The sequence below is a fragment of the Orcinus orca genome, chromosome 5 (genome assembly GCF_937001465.1).
Source record: "Orcinus orca chromosome 5, mOrcOrc1.1, whole genome shotgun sequence".
Lineage (NCBI taxonomy): Eukaryota > Metazoa > Chordata > Mammalia > Artiodactyla > Delphinidae > Orcinus > Orcinus orca.
This window is the reverse complement of record NC_064563.1, coordinates 54,419,585-54,434,537: the sequence shown is the minus strand read 5'-3', so window position 1 is coordinate 54,434,537 and position 14,953 is coordinate 54,419,585. Positions and strand designations below refer to the sequence as shown.

The window sequence follows — 14,953 nt, the reverse complement described above, 5'->3', positions numbered from 1 at the left end:
CACACTTAGTCTTAATGGCTTCCTTTGATTTCCTTAAAAAAAAGAGGACTTCTGTAGTTGAGTGTCTGAACTGCTGTACCATTAGAAACAGTGCCTGCAGCAAACTGCTTTGTTTCATTTACTCATTTTGGAGGACACTTGTATTTCAGGGTTGTCCTCGGCTATCTTTCTGGCCCTAGTGAAGACATTCAGGATCCAGTGAGTGACAAATTCTTCAAGGAGGTGTGGGTTTCAACGGCAGCTCGAAATGCTACAATTTATGATAAGGTGAGGTTCACATATCCTGCTCCTTTTTTAATTGAATCACGTCACAAAAGCACATAATTATTTCTGCATATTATTGGCACAGAGTATTCTTAATGAGTGTAAAAAACCAATACACCTCCAAGGTATAATAAAATACTTCTTGGTAGACGTTAAAAAAACAGAGTCAAAAAGAGCCATGGATTATTGTTTAGAAGAGACTTTAGTGGCATTCTGGTCTCAGATTCCAGAATCCCATCATAAGCATCCTTAGCAGGTGGTTACCCAGCCTTTATACATGTCTCGTGACAAAGAGAAAAGAGGCAGATGGGATCAAAAAATGAGTCAGACTTGGGTTCAGCCCAGCTCACACAGTTGCTGGTGAGATAACTATGTGTGTAGTAATTTGATGTTCTGAGCCTTCCTTTCTTTCCTCTCCTATAAATTGGGAGGAACATTCACTAGGTGGTCGTGAAGATAAAGAACAGTCTATTAAATGTATTTAGCACATAGTACATATAGTAAATGGTGTCCATCCTAATGATGAAGCTTATTAATAATGAGAAACTTCCTCATTTGGACAGCTCTAATTTTGGAAAGGTGTTTTAAAACCAACTTCGTTTGTTAGGGAGGCTAAATGCATCTTCTGGTAAGTTCCGTCCATTGATGATGATAAAGAGTGTACAAGAGTTGAGTCACCTGACACTGAAACAGGTTACATCGTGAAGTAGCCAGCATTCCATCATAGAAAATATTCAAGCTGAGTTCCACTGACCATCTATCATAAACTGGGTGAGAGTGCATTCTTCTTCTGACTTCCAGAGTCACCTCAGCACAGAAAATTCATCATTTCTAACGAAACATGACAACTATCTACATAGCCTTATTTCATACTGAGGCCTCAAGGCCATGATCAAATAGGTTGTGTGCATGGAGTCTTTTCAAATGTAATTTTTAAAATGCAGGGCACAGCCTAGTTTGGATCCTGGATTGGGAGGAATAACAGCTATAGAAGACATTTTGGGAATAATCGGGTAAATCTGAAAATGGACCATATCTTAAATAACATAGAATTGATTTTCTGAGGTGTGAGAATTGTACTGTGGTTATATAGGCTCGTGTCCTTATTCTTAAGAAATACATGCTGAAATATTGAGGTGTGAAGTGTTATGATGTGTGAAACTTATTTTCAGTTAGCAAGATACATGCACAATTGATAACTTTAAGTACAGGTACAGATAAAAACATTTTTCAAAATTAAAAAGTTAGAGAAAATATAATACACAATTTTCCTTTTAGACCAGAACCTCCAGTGAAATTCAGGGGTGATTATTATACAAAAAGTAAGGTATCACCCATGAAACTCCTTACCACTAGCTTGACTTTATCCTGCGGTCAGTCATTTATGTAGATCAGATATAGGATCTGTGTTGATTTTTTTTTTTGATGGAAGCAAATCTAGCACTCTCTTTGTAGCAAATAAAAGAAGCAACCCTTCAATCAGGTCTGCGCTGTAACATAAAACTAATTAATATGTGTTTCATAAAACAAAGGTTTTGTCCGTCGGAATGAGTATTTTCAGTAAAGGGGATATCCTTTCTTTTAAACCTGTCACTCAGTTTCCTATTTAATCAGGTGTTCCGGTGCCTTCCCAATGATGAAGTACACAATTTAATTCAGCTGAGAGACTTTATAAGCAAGCCCATCTTAGCAAAGGAAGATCCCATTAGAGCTGAGGAAGAACTGAAAAAGATCCGTGGGTTCTTGGTACAATTCCCCTTTTATTTCCTGTCTGAAGAAAACCTACTGCCTTCTGTTGGAACCAAAGAAGCCATGGTGCCCACCGAGGTTTGGACTTAAGAGTCATACTTGTTTGCAGCTCAAAGACTTCCACCCTGAAGAGTACATGTCACACAGTGACTTTCTGGAGACCTAACAGCCATAGCCAGACCCAGTGCACTCTTGTATCCAACACTTGGACCCTTTGGGTTGGCTGGGAAGGGCTGTAGTCATACTGATATAAGGACAGTGAAAATCAGCAGGGCTTTATAATTCCTCCTGCCTGTCCCTGTGAAAAAAGGACTGTATTCGTAGGTAGCATATACCCAACAGCTTAAACACATACTAAAATTCCATGATGTATACCAAACTGCATTTTCTTTGCTAACAAGAATTTACCTGTCACTGTGATCTACTTTGCCAAAAGTTGTCTGAACCTCCTTATTTTTCTCTGACCCTTACTTATGCAATTGATGTCTGCTGGACCTGCCTTCCTCTCATAGTCCATACAGGCTCTGTTTGAGGTATTGTCTATTGCTAGAAGATGTTGTGATGCTGCTTCAAGGTTATTTAAGGTTACATGTGTTGCTCCTGCCCCTGCCCTTCTGGCCCCGGAGTAGTCGTGTGCACCCAACCAAGGATGTGGTCCTTATTCCTTTCCAGTGACTGAAAGGACAGGACAGACCTTAGTCTACACAGCAGCCCATGTTAGGCACTTCTGACAACACTGACAGCATGTATGTTGACACCACAGATCAACAGAAAGGAATTAAATTCGGTTATTAAGGCAGAGATTTCACTTTGCATCCAAAGGCATTGATAAGATGTGTCCTTTTGATAGGGCCCACCCTATCAGATTTGAAAACGTGTAGGATATTTGATTACACAGCAACCCGATAAAACTCAAAGACACAGCATGCAGCCTTCAGCAATCTTCAACGTTTTGGTGGGAATCTGATCCAGATAAGAAAAGAAGATTTCTTATAGTCCTGTAAAATTTCCTGTCATCCTTAGCTGCTGGATTGATTGAAATTTGAGTTTCTGCATTTCAAAGTCAAACCAGTGAATACAGCTTGTCTTTCAAGAGAATCAGGGGCTTCATAACTCACGCCAAGTTAATGAATATGAGCCTTATTTGACATTCAGCTCGCCAGCTATGTTACCTTCTTTAAGAAAAACTGTTTGCAAAATGCATACAACTTCACTTGCGTTATTAAATATACATTAACATTCCACCAGGGTTCCAAAGAGGTTAGGATTATTTTTTAATTCACATTATCCTAGTCTGTGAATTGTTCTGGAAACCCATTTCTCCTTTTTGGATGTTAGTTGTACATACCCTTTGGTACCCCATAGCTCTAATTTTTTTTTTTTTTTTTTTGCGGTACGCGGGCCTCTCACTGTTGTGGCCTCTCCCGCTGCGGAGCACAGGCTCCGGACACGCAGGCTCAGCGGCCATGGCTCACAGGCCCAGCCGCTCCACGGCCTGTGGGATCTTCCCGGACCGGGGCACGAACCTGTGTCCCCTGCATCGGCAGGCGGACTCTCAACCACTGTGCCACCAGGGAGGCCCCCACCATAGCTCTAATTTTATTAAGCAGAACTATTCTTACAACCTAAAGAACTAATGTGGGTTCCCAACGGGCCTGAGGCCATAAAACATGGTGTAGGTGCAATGATTACACCTCTATGGATTACCTGGACAGACCCTCATCCAAAGGAGTAAGGACCCAATCCCTATTTTCCTAGAACTGATAGTCCAGTGGAAAAGGTTAAACAGGAGCACAAAGTCTGTGAACTAGGTTAGTAGGAGAGAGACAGTGTCATACCCAGGAGGGTTTTACAAATGAGGTGGAACTATGTAACCAACAATGGAAATGAATATGCTTTTATGGTGGCTGAAGACAGTAAAATGACTTCATTCTATAGCAGTTGTAAATAAGACATTTGCTATTTATGAAGTTTAGATTGGCATTTAAAGTGTTGAGTGTATGTGGAATACCTAAGGAATTTTCATGTTTTCTTTTTAAATTTTTAAAAAATGTAGAACAGTCAACAAACTGGCTCTTGAAAGGGCCCTTTCTCTTAAAAAAAAAAAGTCACTTAATCCAACCTCTGCCCATTTTATAGCTGAGGAAACTGAGACCCAGGTTAATTGAAGGACTCACTGAAGTTTACCCATTAGGACCAGTGACATCGTTGGTCCATTACTGGCCTCTCCTTTCACTCATCACAGCCCCAAAAGGAGGAGATGCAGTAGATTTCAGACAGGATGTCTCTAAGCTATTTTGAACCCTGTGATATTATGTATTTATGTGCTTGTCTGTCTCCCCCTACTAGAATGTAAGCTCCATGGGGGCAGGGACTTTCCTGTGTTTTGTTCTTAGTGTATCCCCCAAGCCTGAAACGGTGCCTGGCTCATAGGAGGTGCTCAGTACGTGTTTGTCGGATGAATAAAGGAGGTGGAGGAGACAGCTAATGAAATGAAAAACTTACGGAGTCTCAGACAAGAAATCTTCCTGCTGTTGCTAAAGAAACTGTTAGCAAGTTTCTTTTCTACTGCATCCTCTTAAAGGCAAGATGCTCATCTGCAAAGAGAGGGGCTGCAAGATTTATTTGGGTGGATTTTATGGAAAATACAGTGCCATAATTGCCTGCTTTGCAGTAGCAGTTTACATAGTGCAGCATTCTGCAAAAATTGCATGGGACACAGGATTGCCGTGGACACAGGATATACCATATGGCCTAATTACCCATCATTCTCTGACACCATTACTACCTAATAGAAGTTCAGATAATTTATCTTTAACATCGCAATGTCTGATATAAACATTAAAATGCAAGAGATTCAGTCTTGAAAAGCTATTTTGAATCTGTTCAGCATTTTAAATTGACTATAATCTTTTGAAATGCCTGTAAGTGCTGTACCTGACACTCTGATAATCTCTGTAATAATTTTTGCTTTCTAGAAGGAAAAATTCTATGATTATAAGAAGTGAAGGGTAGAAAGTGGTCATGGCCTTTTAAAGCTATTCAGATTGGCCAAGCTTAGTGGTTGGAGGATACTAAACACAGCAGGTCGGGTTCAGGCATTTGCTCTGGAGCAAGTGTCCACTCAGGGACTCACCCTTCAGTGGGATGGCCTTCATTCTCAGCTGTAATGCATCACAGAGAGGTGGTCATTAGATAACTGAGTGACATATTGTAAAACAAAACATTGGTTATATTTTAATAGCATGTTTGGAAGAAAATTTTGTCTCTAGGTAGTCAAAACCAGAAGCAGTTAATCTCTTATGTAATAACTTGGGAAATTGTAACATATCGTGAATTAACATTCTTCCAGGTGAAGGCAGTAAGCCAGGAAGTCTTTTTGCAGATATAAGACGACAGGCAGAACAGATTTTATATACATCATGGAGATCCTGCACGTCTTTCTGCCCCTCTCCATTCCTTATTCCTTCAACCTCTTTCCCCAACCAGAGCCCTTCCGTATTATGGAAACCATTTTAGAGGACAAGAAAAAGTTCTGGGAAAAAACAACATTAGGCATCTAAAATAAATCTTCAGTTTAACTCACACTTTTAAGTGATTGACAAAATATTATCATTTTTTAACAGAGGTGGTGGTTCTTTTTAGCATATCTGATCTGATGTGGCACTGGAGCATTTTCAGATGCCGGTCACCCTCTGGAGAGGGGCTAAAGAGGGCCCTTCATGTCTTCTCATCCCTCTCAATTCTCCCATGTATGAAAAGTGAGCAAACGCTAAAGGATTTTCGGTGTGCTTAGGAATACAATTTTATTTCCTTAGAAGATCCTCTGAAGTCAATTACTACTGGCAACTTGGAGGTTTAAAATGGGTTTTACCAGGCATAGGCCTTGAGAAATTCTTGAATCTAGAAATTCACTGGAAAAGGAATTCATCGCCCTCTATCCAAAAGTTGCAGGTGAAGAATCGATGGATTCGCATTATGTTTAGGGGGAGGCAGATGCCACAATATGATTCCTAGTGGCATTTAATTCACATGTGATATATTATTGGCTTTGACTGCAGAGTGGAAGGATTCATTAAAGGAAACAAAAATTATTTGGCTTAATATATTATAGGTTATTTTCTTTTTTCCTTTATACCAGTATTAAATTTTAACTTAAAAAGTAATCAGAGTAAGATAAATGGAAATTTGTCACACTAATCATTTTAAACTTTTAAGTTTTAAAATCAGAGACTGGGATTGCAATCCAAGCAAAAGGCAGACTTAATTACTCTTTCCTATTCCCTAGCAGCTCTAGTTGTTTGCTTTATTCTAGATAAATGCACTTAAGTGAATGTTGTACTAGCTCTGCTCAGCACTAGGAAATGTAACATCATGCTCTCCTAATGTATATTCCACTTGGATTCTTCCCATAAAATTGTCTGAGTCAAAGGTACTGATATTCTCCTCAGCCATTCTAAAAATTCATACCAAAGTATTGCAGTTGGAGCACATGTCTCTGATGCAAAAACCAGATACTTGCTGGTGAACATCCATCCATTCAGAATATTCAGATATTCTGGACAGAGCTCAGGCCCTAGCCTCACCCTTATGGCAGGCTTTGGCAAACTAAGGCTGGGCCTCCTGTTTTTGTAGATAAAGTTTTATTTGAATGTAGCCATGTCCATTTGTTTACATGCCTCATGACCGAATGAGCTGCAAATCTGAGAATACTTGCCGTCCTTAAGAAACGTTTACTGATCCTCCCTCTAGAGAGAGCAAAGAATGTCCAATTACGGTGCCTCAACCAAACAGGTTTGGGTGAGTTCTAATCTCTTCCATAAGCAAGGTTTTCAACTCTCCCTGTCCCAGAGCCCAGCATTCTACAATAGATTTATTCTAACAAGGCCAAGTCCTTTCAAGAATGAAAAATCACATGTTTATTTGTTCTGAAAGAGTTTTTGTCAACTAAAGCAATCTTCTCCCAGCTGAGCACTCATATGGAAGCGTGGTTGATAATGTTTGTAACTAAAGTGTTAAATGAGGACAGATAGACCTAACGATTTGTATTCAGAATGACAATTGTGAACTCAAGAAACTCAGTCTCCCTGGATTTTCCTTCTGGGAAGCCTTGGAAATGATACGTGTATCCATTCTCTGCCTCACAGTCAATGCTTTTGATGCCAAGTCCCTTAACTGCTTTTTTTAATGTAAATATTCATTAATTAAACAATTAAAAGTGTGCAATTGGCCGTGTCCGTCTACTTGAAAAGGAGATTCCTCATTCTGCGCATGGGGTTTTTACAGCCAGCGCACTGTAGGTCTGAGCTCGAGACAGTAACCTGTGCCTTTGGAGCAGATGTCAGAGCCCCAGCATCCCCTGCTGCCCCCAGTCTTCTCACAAACTTCATGCACACATCTCAGCGGCACCCAGAGAGAGAAAGAGACAGAAGTCCCCTTTTGCCCCCTCCTCCACCAGTCACTACCTATTCCCTGAAAGGCAATCACTTTCCCCAGGTCTTGAAACAGATTAGTTTTGCCTATTTTTGTACCCCACTGGCTTTTTCAACAAGGACACCCTGAGCCTTTATCTCAACTAGGCATCTCTGAAGCTTTCTTTGTCTTCCAGGTGGCTGCTTACGTTTGTAGAATCGTTGGTGGGCTCTCCATTTCACTTCTTCAAGATCTGGCTTGTTCTTATTCTACTCAATGCTCAGGTGATCCGTCGCCTCCCATGGCTTCACTGCCATCCCTGTGCTCACCTGCAGCCCAGGTCTCTCTCCTAAGCTCCAGACACATTAGATGTCTGAGCAATAGATATCTCTACTTGCTTTTCCCACCATGCACCTCAAAGTCAACAGTACGTCCTGTCCAAAATGGCAGCCATCACCAGCACTCTCAAGTGCTCCCCCAGTGCTCCTTCTGTTGTTCCCCCTATTAGAGAACAGCCCCACTATCCACCAAATGTTATCCAAATTGGAGAAATAATCATCATCCTCCATTCCTCCCTTTCTCTCACCTCCCCCACTTCCAGTCAGCCACCGAGTCTGCTAGTTCCACAACTAAATGTCTCCCAGGTCCTGTCACTTATTTCTCCTCCTAATGCTACTTCCTACTTGACCTTGTTCACCATCACCTCATCTGGATCAACTAGTCTCACTGTCAGGTCTGGTCCCTCCCAAATCCATTCACTACAGTTAGAGATAATTTTTAAGCGCAGATCTGATCATGTCTCTTCTAGCTTAAATCCCTTTAAGAGCTTTTGTTTTCAGGGCAAAGTCCTCATAAGGTTTTATAAGCTCTTTATGGACCCACCCCTCCTTAACTATCCAGCTGAATTCCTCCCAGTGTGCCACCCTTCTTTTCAACAATAAAGTATCTTTATCCACAGATTTCCATTTCTTGTTGGTTAAATATTGGCCCTGGGGGAGTCAAATCCCTGGCACTTCTGGAACTTCCCTACACAAGGACTCAGCAAGCTGCTGTGGGTCCGAGAGAGCTGGTGGAGAGACAGAGGGAAGCCCATCAGGGGCAAAGCTGCAGCTTGGGGAACTGCCCTCTGGAGCTACAGTTGAGCTCAGAGGTGGGTGGACAGCCTGTGTGATGGGGCATCAACAACACCCCCTAGAATGGGCCTGTGATTTTTCCTTTTCATGATGTAGTAGTTCTTATTCTAGAAGCATATAATTTGCTTTTTGTACATTTTTTATTGGAGTATAAATGCTTTACAATGTTGTGTTAGTTTCTGCTGTACAACAAAGTGAATCAGCTATACGTACGCATATATCCCCATATCCCCTCCCTCTTGCGTCTCCCTCCCACCCTCCCTATCCCATCCTTCTAGGTGGTCACAAAGCTCCAAGCTGATCTCCCTGTGCTATGCAGTTGCTTCCCACTAGCTAGCTATTTTACATTTGGTAGTTTATATATGTCCATGCCACTCTCTCACTTCATCCCAGCTTCCCCTTCCCCCTATGCCCTCAAGTCTGTTCTCTACGTCTGTGTCTTTATTCCTGCCCTGCCACTAGGTTCATCAGTACTGCTTTTTAAAATTCCATATATATGTATAGCATATGGTATTTGTTTTTCTCTTTTTGACTTACTTCACTCTGTATGACAGTCTCTAGGTCCATCCACCTCACTACAAATAACTCACTTTGTTCCTTTTCATGACTGAGTAATATTCCATTGTGTATATATGCCACATCTTCTTTATCCATTCATCTGTCAATGGACACTTAGGCTGCTTCCATGTCCTGGCTATTGTAAATAGTGCTGCAATGAACATTGTGGTACATGACTCTTTTTGAATTATGGTTTTCTCAGGGTATATGCCCAGTAGTGGGATACTGGGTCATATAGTAGTTCTATTTGTAGTTTTTTTATGAACCTCCATACAGTTCTCCATAGTGGCTGTATCCATTTACATTCCCACCAACAGTGCAGGTGGGTTCCCTTTAGAAGCATATAATTTGAAGACGAGGATCTTCTTTCTTCATACTTCATATTGGGCTTGTCACAGTGCATAGCGTATTGTTCAGGTTATGTGAAAAGTGACTTGAAAATCTTCCTTTGCTCATGACACGTGAGATTCATTAGGCCAATCTATAAAGCATGGATGAGAACCCAAAGGAGAGCTGTTTTTATGTGAGAGTGGTGGGGTAAGAAGTGGATTTTTCAAGTGTTCTTTAGTATTAATAAAGTCTCAACCACTTTTTTAAAATATGAAATATAGTTCAAGCTGTGATAGTGGAACCTTCATCAGGTCAAAATCTCATTTAAAGGATAAGAAAATTAAAGTTAAATAGCTTTTCTCATGATATTTGGCTATTCACTTTCTAGACAGTAGGTCAACAGGTAGGTTTAGAATTGCACCAGATAACTCAGTACACAAACACTTGGTGATTTATAAGAAACAAACAAACAAACAAAAAAACAGGAGCAGTATTGTTTAAAAGTCTTTTAAAATAAAGACATTATTTTCTGAGCCTCTTTTTCATAACCGTTCTTCATTCATAAGAAATTTTACTTTACAGTGCATTCCCTGGATAAAGACACAAAGACCCTAAGGTAGAAGGCAAAACTGGCCTTGATTGCCAGCTTAAATCAGCCTCCCCTCACCCTGTTAATTACCTGCTTTTATGCCCAGAACAACCCAGCCCTGGAGCACAGATGTCTTTTTGTTTTGAAACTGGTCCGAGGTGTCACTGGATGCTCCTCCTCTTTTTCTATCACTCTTTCACATGCCCTTCCTTTTGAAAGTCTGGATTTTTTTCCAGTAGTTTTTTTTCTTTAATTCTAGTTCTCAACTTCTAGTTCAGAAGATTGAGTAAATCACATTCCTCAGTCCAAGGCCCATTAAGACTCCCTCTCTTGTTTAATTCATTTGTTATTTATTTTTATCTACACATTCCATTCATTTTCTCCTCCTTGCCATGATCTGCATTTTAATGTATTTTTGTATATGTTTTTACTTGAATGTGTTCTTGCGAAATGTGTATTGTTGTTTGAGGGATTTTTATTTGCATAAATAATATTATTTCTGGGGAAGCACTATTTTTAATACCTACGTATGTTGATGTATGCAGGTCCAACCTCTTGCATTTAATCATGGAGCTTACTGTTATGCAATCATCACATTTCACCCATCACTTTTCCACAAACTGACACCTGGGCTACCTCCAGCTTCCCACTACCAGAAACATGCTGCGGTGAAAATTCTCATACCATAGGGCTGCTTGAGTAGTCTCACAATATGGCAGCTGGCTTCTCCCAGAGTGAGTGATCCAAGAGAAAGCAAAGCAGAAAACATATGTCCTTTTATATATATATATATATATAAATTTATTTATTTATTTTTGGCTGCATTGTGTCTTCGTTGCTGTGCGTGGGCTTTCTCTAGTTGCGGCGAGCGGGGGCCACTCTTTGTTGCAGTGCGCGGGCTTCTCATTGTGGTGGCTTCTCTTGTTGTGGAGCACGGGCTCTAGGTGTGTGAGCTTCAGTAGTTGTGGCACATGGACTTCAGTAGTTGTGGCTCCCAGGCTCTAGAGTGCAGGCTCAGTAGTTGTGGCACACAGGCTTAATTTCTCTGTGGCATGTGTGATCTTCCTGGACCAGGGCTCGAACCCATGTGCCCTGCATTGGCAGGCAGATTCTTAACCACTGCGCCACCAGGGAAGTCCCGAAAACATGTCTCTTATGACCTCGCCTTGGAAGTCACAAACCATCATTACACCACTATCCTATTGATTACACCAGTCAGCCCTATTCAGTGTGGATGAAGACTACAGATCTTTTTGACTTACGATGGGGTTATGCCCCGATCAACCCATTGTAAGTTGAAAATATTGTTAAGTTGAAAATGTATTTAATACATCTAACCTACCAAACATCATAGCTTAGCCTAGCTTTCCTTAAATGTGCTCAGAACACTTACATTAGCCTATAGTTGGGCAAAATCAACTAACACAGAGCATTTTATAATAAAGTGTTGAATATCTCATGTAATTTATTGAATACTGTATCAAAAGTGAAAAACTTCTGTATGGTTGTATGGGTACACAATGGTTATAATTGTACCAGTTGTTTACCTTCGTGCTCACAGGGCAGACTGGGAATTATGGGCATGCCACCACTACCCAGCATCACCAGAGAGTATCATACTGCATATTCCTAGCCTGGGAAAAGATCAGAATTTGAAATTCGAAGTACGGTTTCTACCAAATGTTTATCCCTTCACACCATCGTAAAGTCAAAAAATTTCAAGTCAAACCATCATAAATAAGTCAGGAACCATCTATATACACAGCACAAATACCAGGAGGCGGGATCATTGGAGTCATCATGGAAGCTCCCTACCACAGACATTGGCCATTATACTTTTTTTTCAGACTTCTTGTTCTCCCAGGTAGATATTTCGTTTTGCTCTGTTCTTTTCATGAGTTGATTATTTGTGTGATAACTCTGCTACCTAGAAAATGTACACTACTTTCCTTCACTTGCAAGAATCCCAAAGACTTTTGTGTTCATATTCACACTGGGTTCTATTATAAGAATTGTCAAATGGTTATCAAATGCCGTTCATAAAAAGGAAAATCATAGGGCTTCCCTGGTGGCGCAGTGGTTGAGAATCTGCCTGCCAATGCAGGGGACACGGGTTCGAGCCCTAGTCTGGGAAGATCCCACATGCCGCGGAGCAACTAGGCCCGTGAGCCACAATTACTGAGCCTGTGCATCTGGAGCCTGTGCTCCGCAACAAGAGAGGCCGCGATAGTGAGAGGCCCGCACACCGCGATGAAGAGTGGCCCCCACTTGCCACAACTAGAGAAAGCCCTCGCACAGAAACAAAGACCCAATACAGCCACAAATAAATAAGTAAATAAATTTTTTTAAAAAAGGAAAATCATAATAGATTTACAGCACCCGAAAAAGAACCCATCGTATTCAGGATCCTGAATCTCAAATAAGCAACAGTATTATTTTGTTCACTTAAGCCAACCTCAGCTCTTCTTTCTATTGCTGTAAGTAGTAGGACCTGTTTCACCTGATATAATTTTTTAAAATGTATTTGCAAATAACATGTATATTAATAAGATATCTAACCTTTTTTAGAAGTCAAAAGAGGTATAGGAGGGAGAAGCATCCTCTCTGATGCTTTTATAGGTCAGAGAAAGCTATAACAAATGCAATGTTTGTTGAAAACAGAAAATGGCCATTATAACAACTCTGACATTATACTGCGTGAAACGTTTAAATGTTAAATATTCTTTCTGTTTCTGCTAGTCTGTGACCCTCGAGTTTTTCACACATGAAGACATGGATACACATGAAATAAAAGATTATGGATCATGGATAATAGCAATACAATGGGGAACCAAATGTTCACGTTTCATTAGCAAAAATAGAAAGAGAGAAATTTATCCCTGCCATTTTTTATTTATTGAAGAAAAAATACTGTTCAGCACAAATGCAGCTATTACCATCCAAAGTGCAATACAGATGAGCATTGAGAGTCTGAGGGGAAAACAAAGTCCCTCAGCCTTGAGAGTTTTCCCATCACATAGACCAGAGAAATAAATTATTGAACTGTATCTGAGTTTATATGGTTACCATGATTGAGAGCCTCAGCACAGAAGCAAACTACTTCAATTTATTGTAATTTTTGGCCCTTCATTCCTATGCTATGATAAGCACGTTATGGACCATTAACAGCCTCCTATGGGACACCTGTCTCTGGTGGAGATTATTTGTGTGATAACTCGGCTACTTAGAAGATGTACGTTACCTTCCTGTGCTTGCAAAAATCCCAAGTGGGTGCTCAACCTATGTCTAACCTGAGACAGACACAAGCCAAGAGACCACCAGTTTATCCCCTTCCCCAATGGCACCCAAACCAGTAAACATCAAGCAAGACCAATCAATTTTTTTTTTGCCTTGCTTCATCTCTCTGGAGATTTATTTGTACAGTTAGGGATAGAAATTTAGAGGAATAAAAGACAGATAATAACAATTGAACATCCATCATAGGCCAAGCTTCCGATTTTACTGTTGAAGGTAAGACTTGTAGTAAAGAATACTAAGTCAATCAGTGAAAGTGCCCTGAAAATTGTAAAGGGCTGTATAAATATGAAACATGTACCTAGGACCAGAAATAGATTCAGGATTACTTCAGGATGAGTGCTTTGGGCTCGGAAATTCCAGAGAGCACGCACCAGACTCAAGTAACATAAATTTTTTCTGATAAATGTATCTCCTGTACTTGATAGCAAGGAGTCAGGGCCAGGAAAAAATTTGACCCTCAGATGACATGGGGTGTATATGTGGGTATTGTCTCCATTGACTATGCTGCTGTTTCATTCACCACTTCAGGGCCTTTCTTCATCAGAGCATGCCAGTTATTGACCCGGTAAGCCTTCAAGAGGGCCATATAAGACCACTAAAAGGTCCACCCTTCTCCAAAGAGCTTCAAACATTTCAAAGTAGGATCTCAGAATAGTTGCTCATGGCAGATCAGAGCAGCTGTTATTTTTTCACATTTTATGGAGCAGAGAACTGAGAGATTAAGTGATCTGGATAAGATCTAAATAATGGGTAGAGAGAAAGGAACAGACTCTCTCCCTCGCCCAAGGCGTTTAGAGCTGACTGAGTTAAGCCCCACCTCCCCACAAGTTTGAGGGAATGAACCAGCTGAAGCAGTCCATACCTGTTCTGTGCTTCCTCTCACCCTCCCACGCTATCAGGCTACTAATAACATTAACTGCAACCCAGGATAAAATGCTTCATTGACCTTTCCTGACCTTCTCCATTCCATTTCCAAAAATCTTAATGATCGGTTTGATTCTTGACCCTTTTTTTCTTTTTAGTTTAAAAAACTGAAAATCACTCAGACCATATCTATGAGTCATAGTAGGGGTGACTAAGGTGGAGTGAACATGAATTTCACAAGCATTGGAATAGAGGTCAAGATACTGAGAGGTCAGGATGTTAGAAGAGCTACCCAGCTGGACAATGAGATCACCTTAGTTAACAGTAAAAAACACATGAAAAATCTCATCTAGGTTGTTTGAGTGGGAATGACTAAAGGATTGATTGATGACAGGTAGAGAGTGATGAAATAGAGCTAGTGGGAAGCAGCCACATAGCACAGGGAGATCAGCTCGGTGCTTTGTGACCACCTAGAGGGGTGGCATAGGGAGGGTGGGAGGGAGACACAAGAGGGAGGATATATGGGGATATATGTATATATATAGCTGATTCACTTTGTTATAAAGCAGAAACTAACGCACCATTGTAAAGCAATTATACTCCAATAAAGATGTTAAAACATAAATTAGGGCATATCACCATGGTCAGTTTTAGAATACATCCATCACCTCAAAACAAAAACCTGTATCTTTCAGCTATCACCTCTCAAACATGCCCACCCCCACCTCACTCGTAGGCACCACTAGTTTATTTTCTA

The 14,953-nt window shown here is 40.6% G+C and overlaps 1 protein-coding gene and 1 long non-coding RNA gene across 9 annotated transcripts in view; both read left to right on the top strand.

Moving 5' to 3' along the window:
• The window catches only part of LOC125964393 (uncharacterized), a 602,357-nt gene extending 595,118 nt beyond the window's left edge, over window positions 1–7,239 (top strand). Inside the window, exon 2 of the long non-coding RNA XR_007477379.1 lies at window positions 3,491–7,239. This is a non-coding gene — a long non-coding RNA (uncharacterized LOC125964393). The remainder of the gene's footprint in view (window positions 1–3,490) is intronic.
• The window catches only part of PLD1 (phospholipase D1), a 201,834-nt gene extending 194,595 nt beyond the window's left edge, over window positions 1–7,239 (top strand). For 7 of the 8 annotated variants that reach the window (XM_033429529.2, XM_033429527.2, XM_033429525.2 and 4 more), the window contains 2 exons: window positions 150–267; window positions 1,879–7,239. In XM_033429529.2, coding sequence (XP_033285420.1) covers window positions 150–267; window positions 1,879–2,103 — 343 coding nt within the window. In that variant the 3' untranslated portion in view covers window positions 2,104–7,239. Of the gene's footprint in view, window positions 1–149; window positions 268–1,862 lie in introns of all 8 variants that reach the window. The other variant, XM_033429530.2, reaches the window with a different exon arrangement.
• Window positions 7,240–14,953: the final 7,714 nt, after the last annotated feature.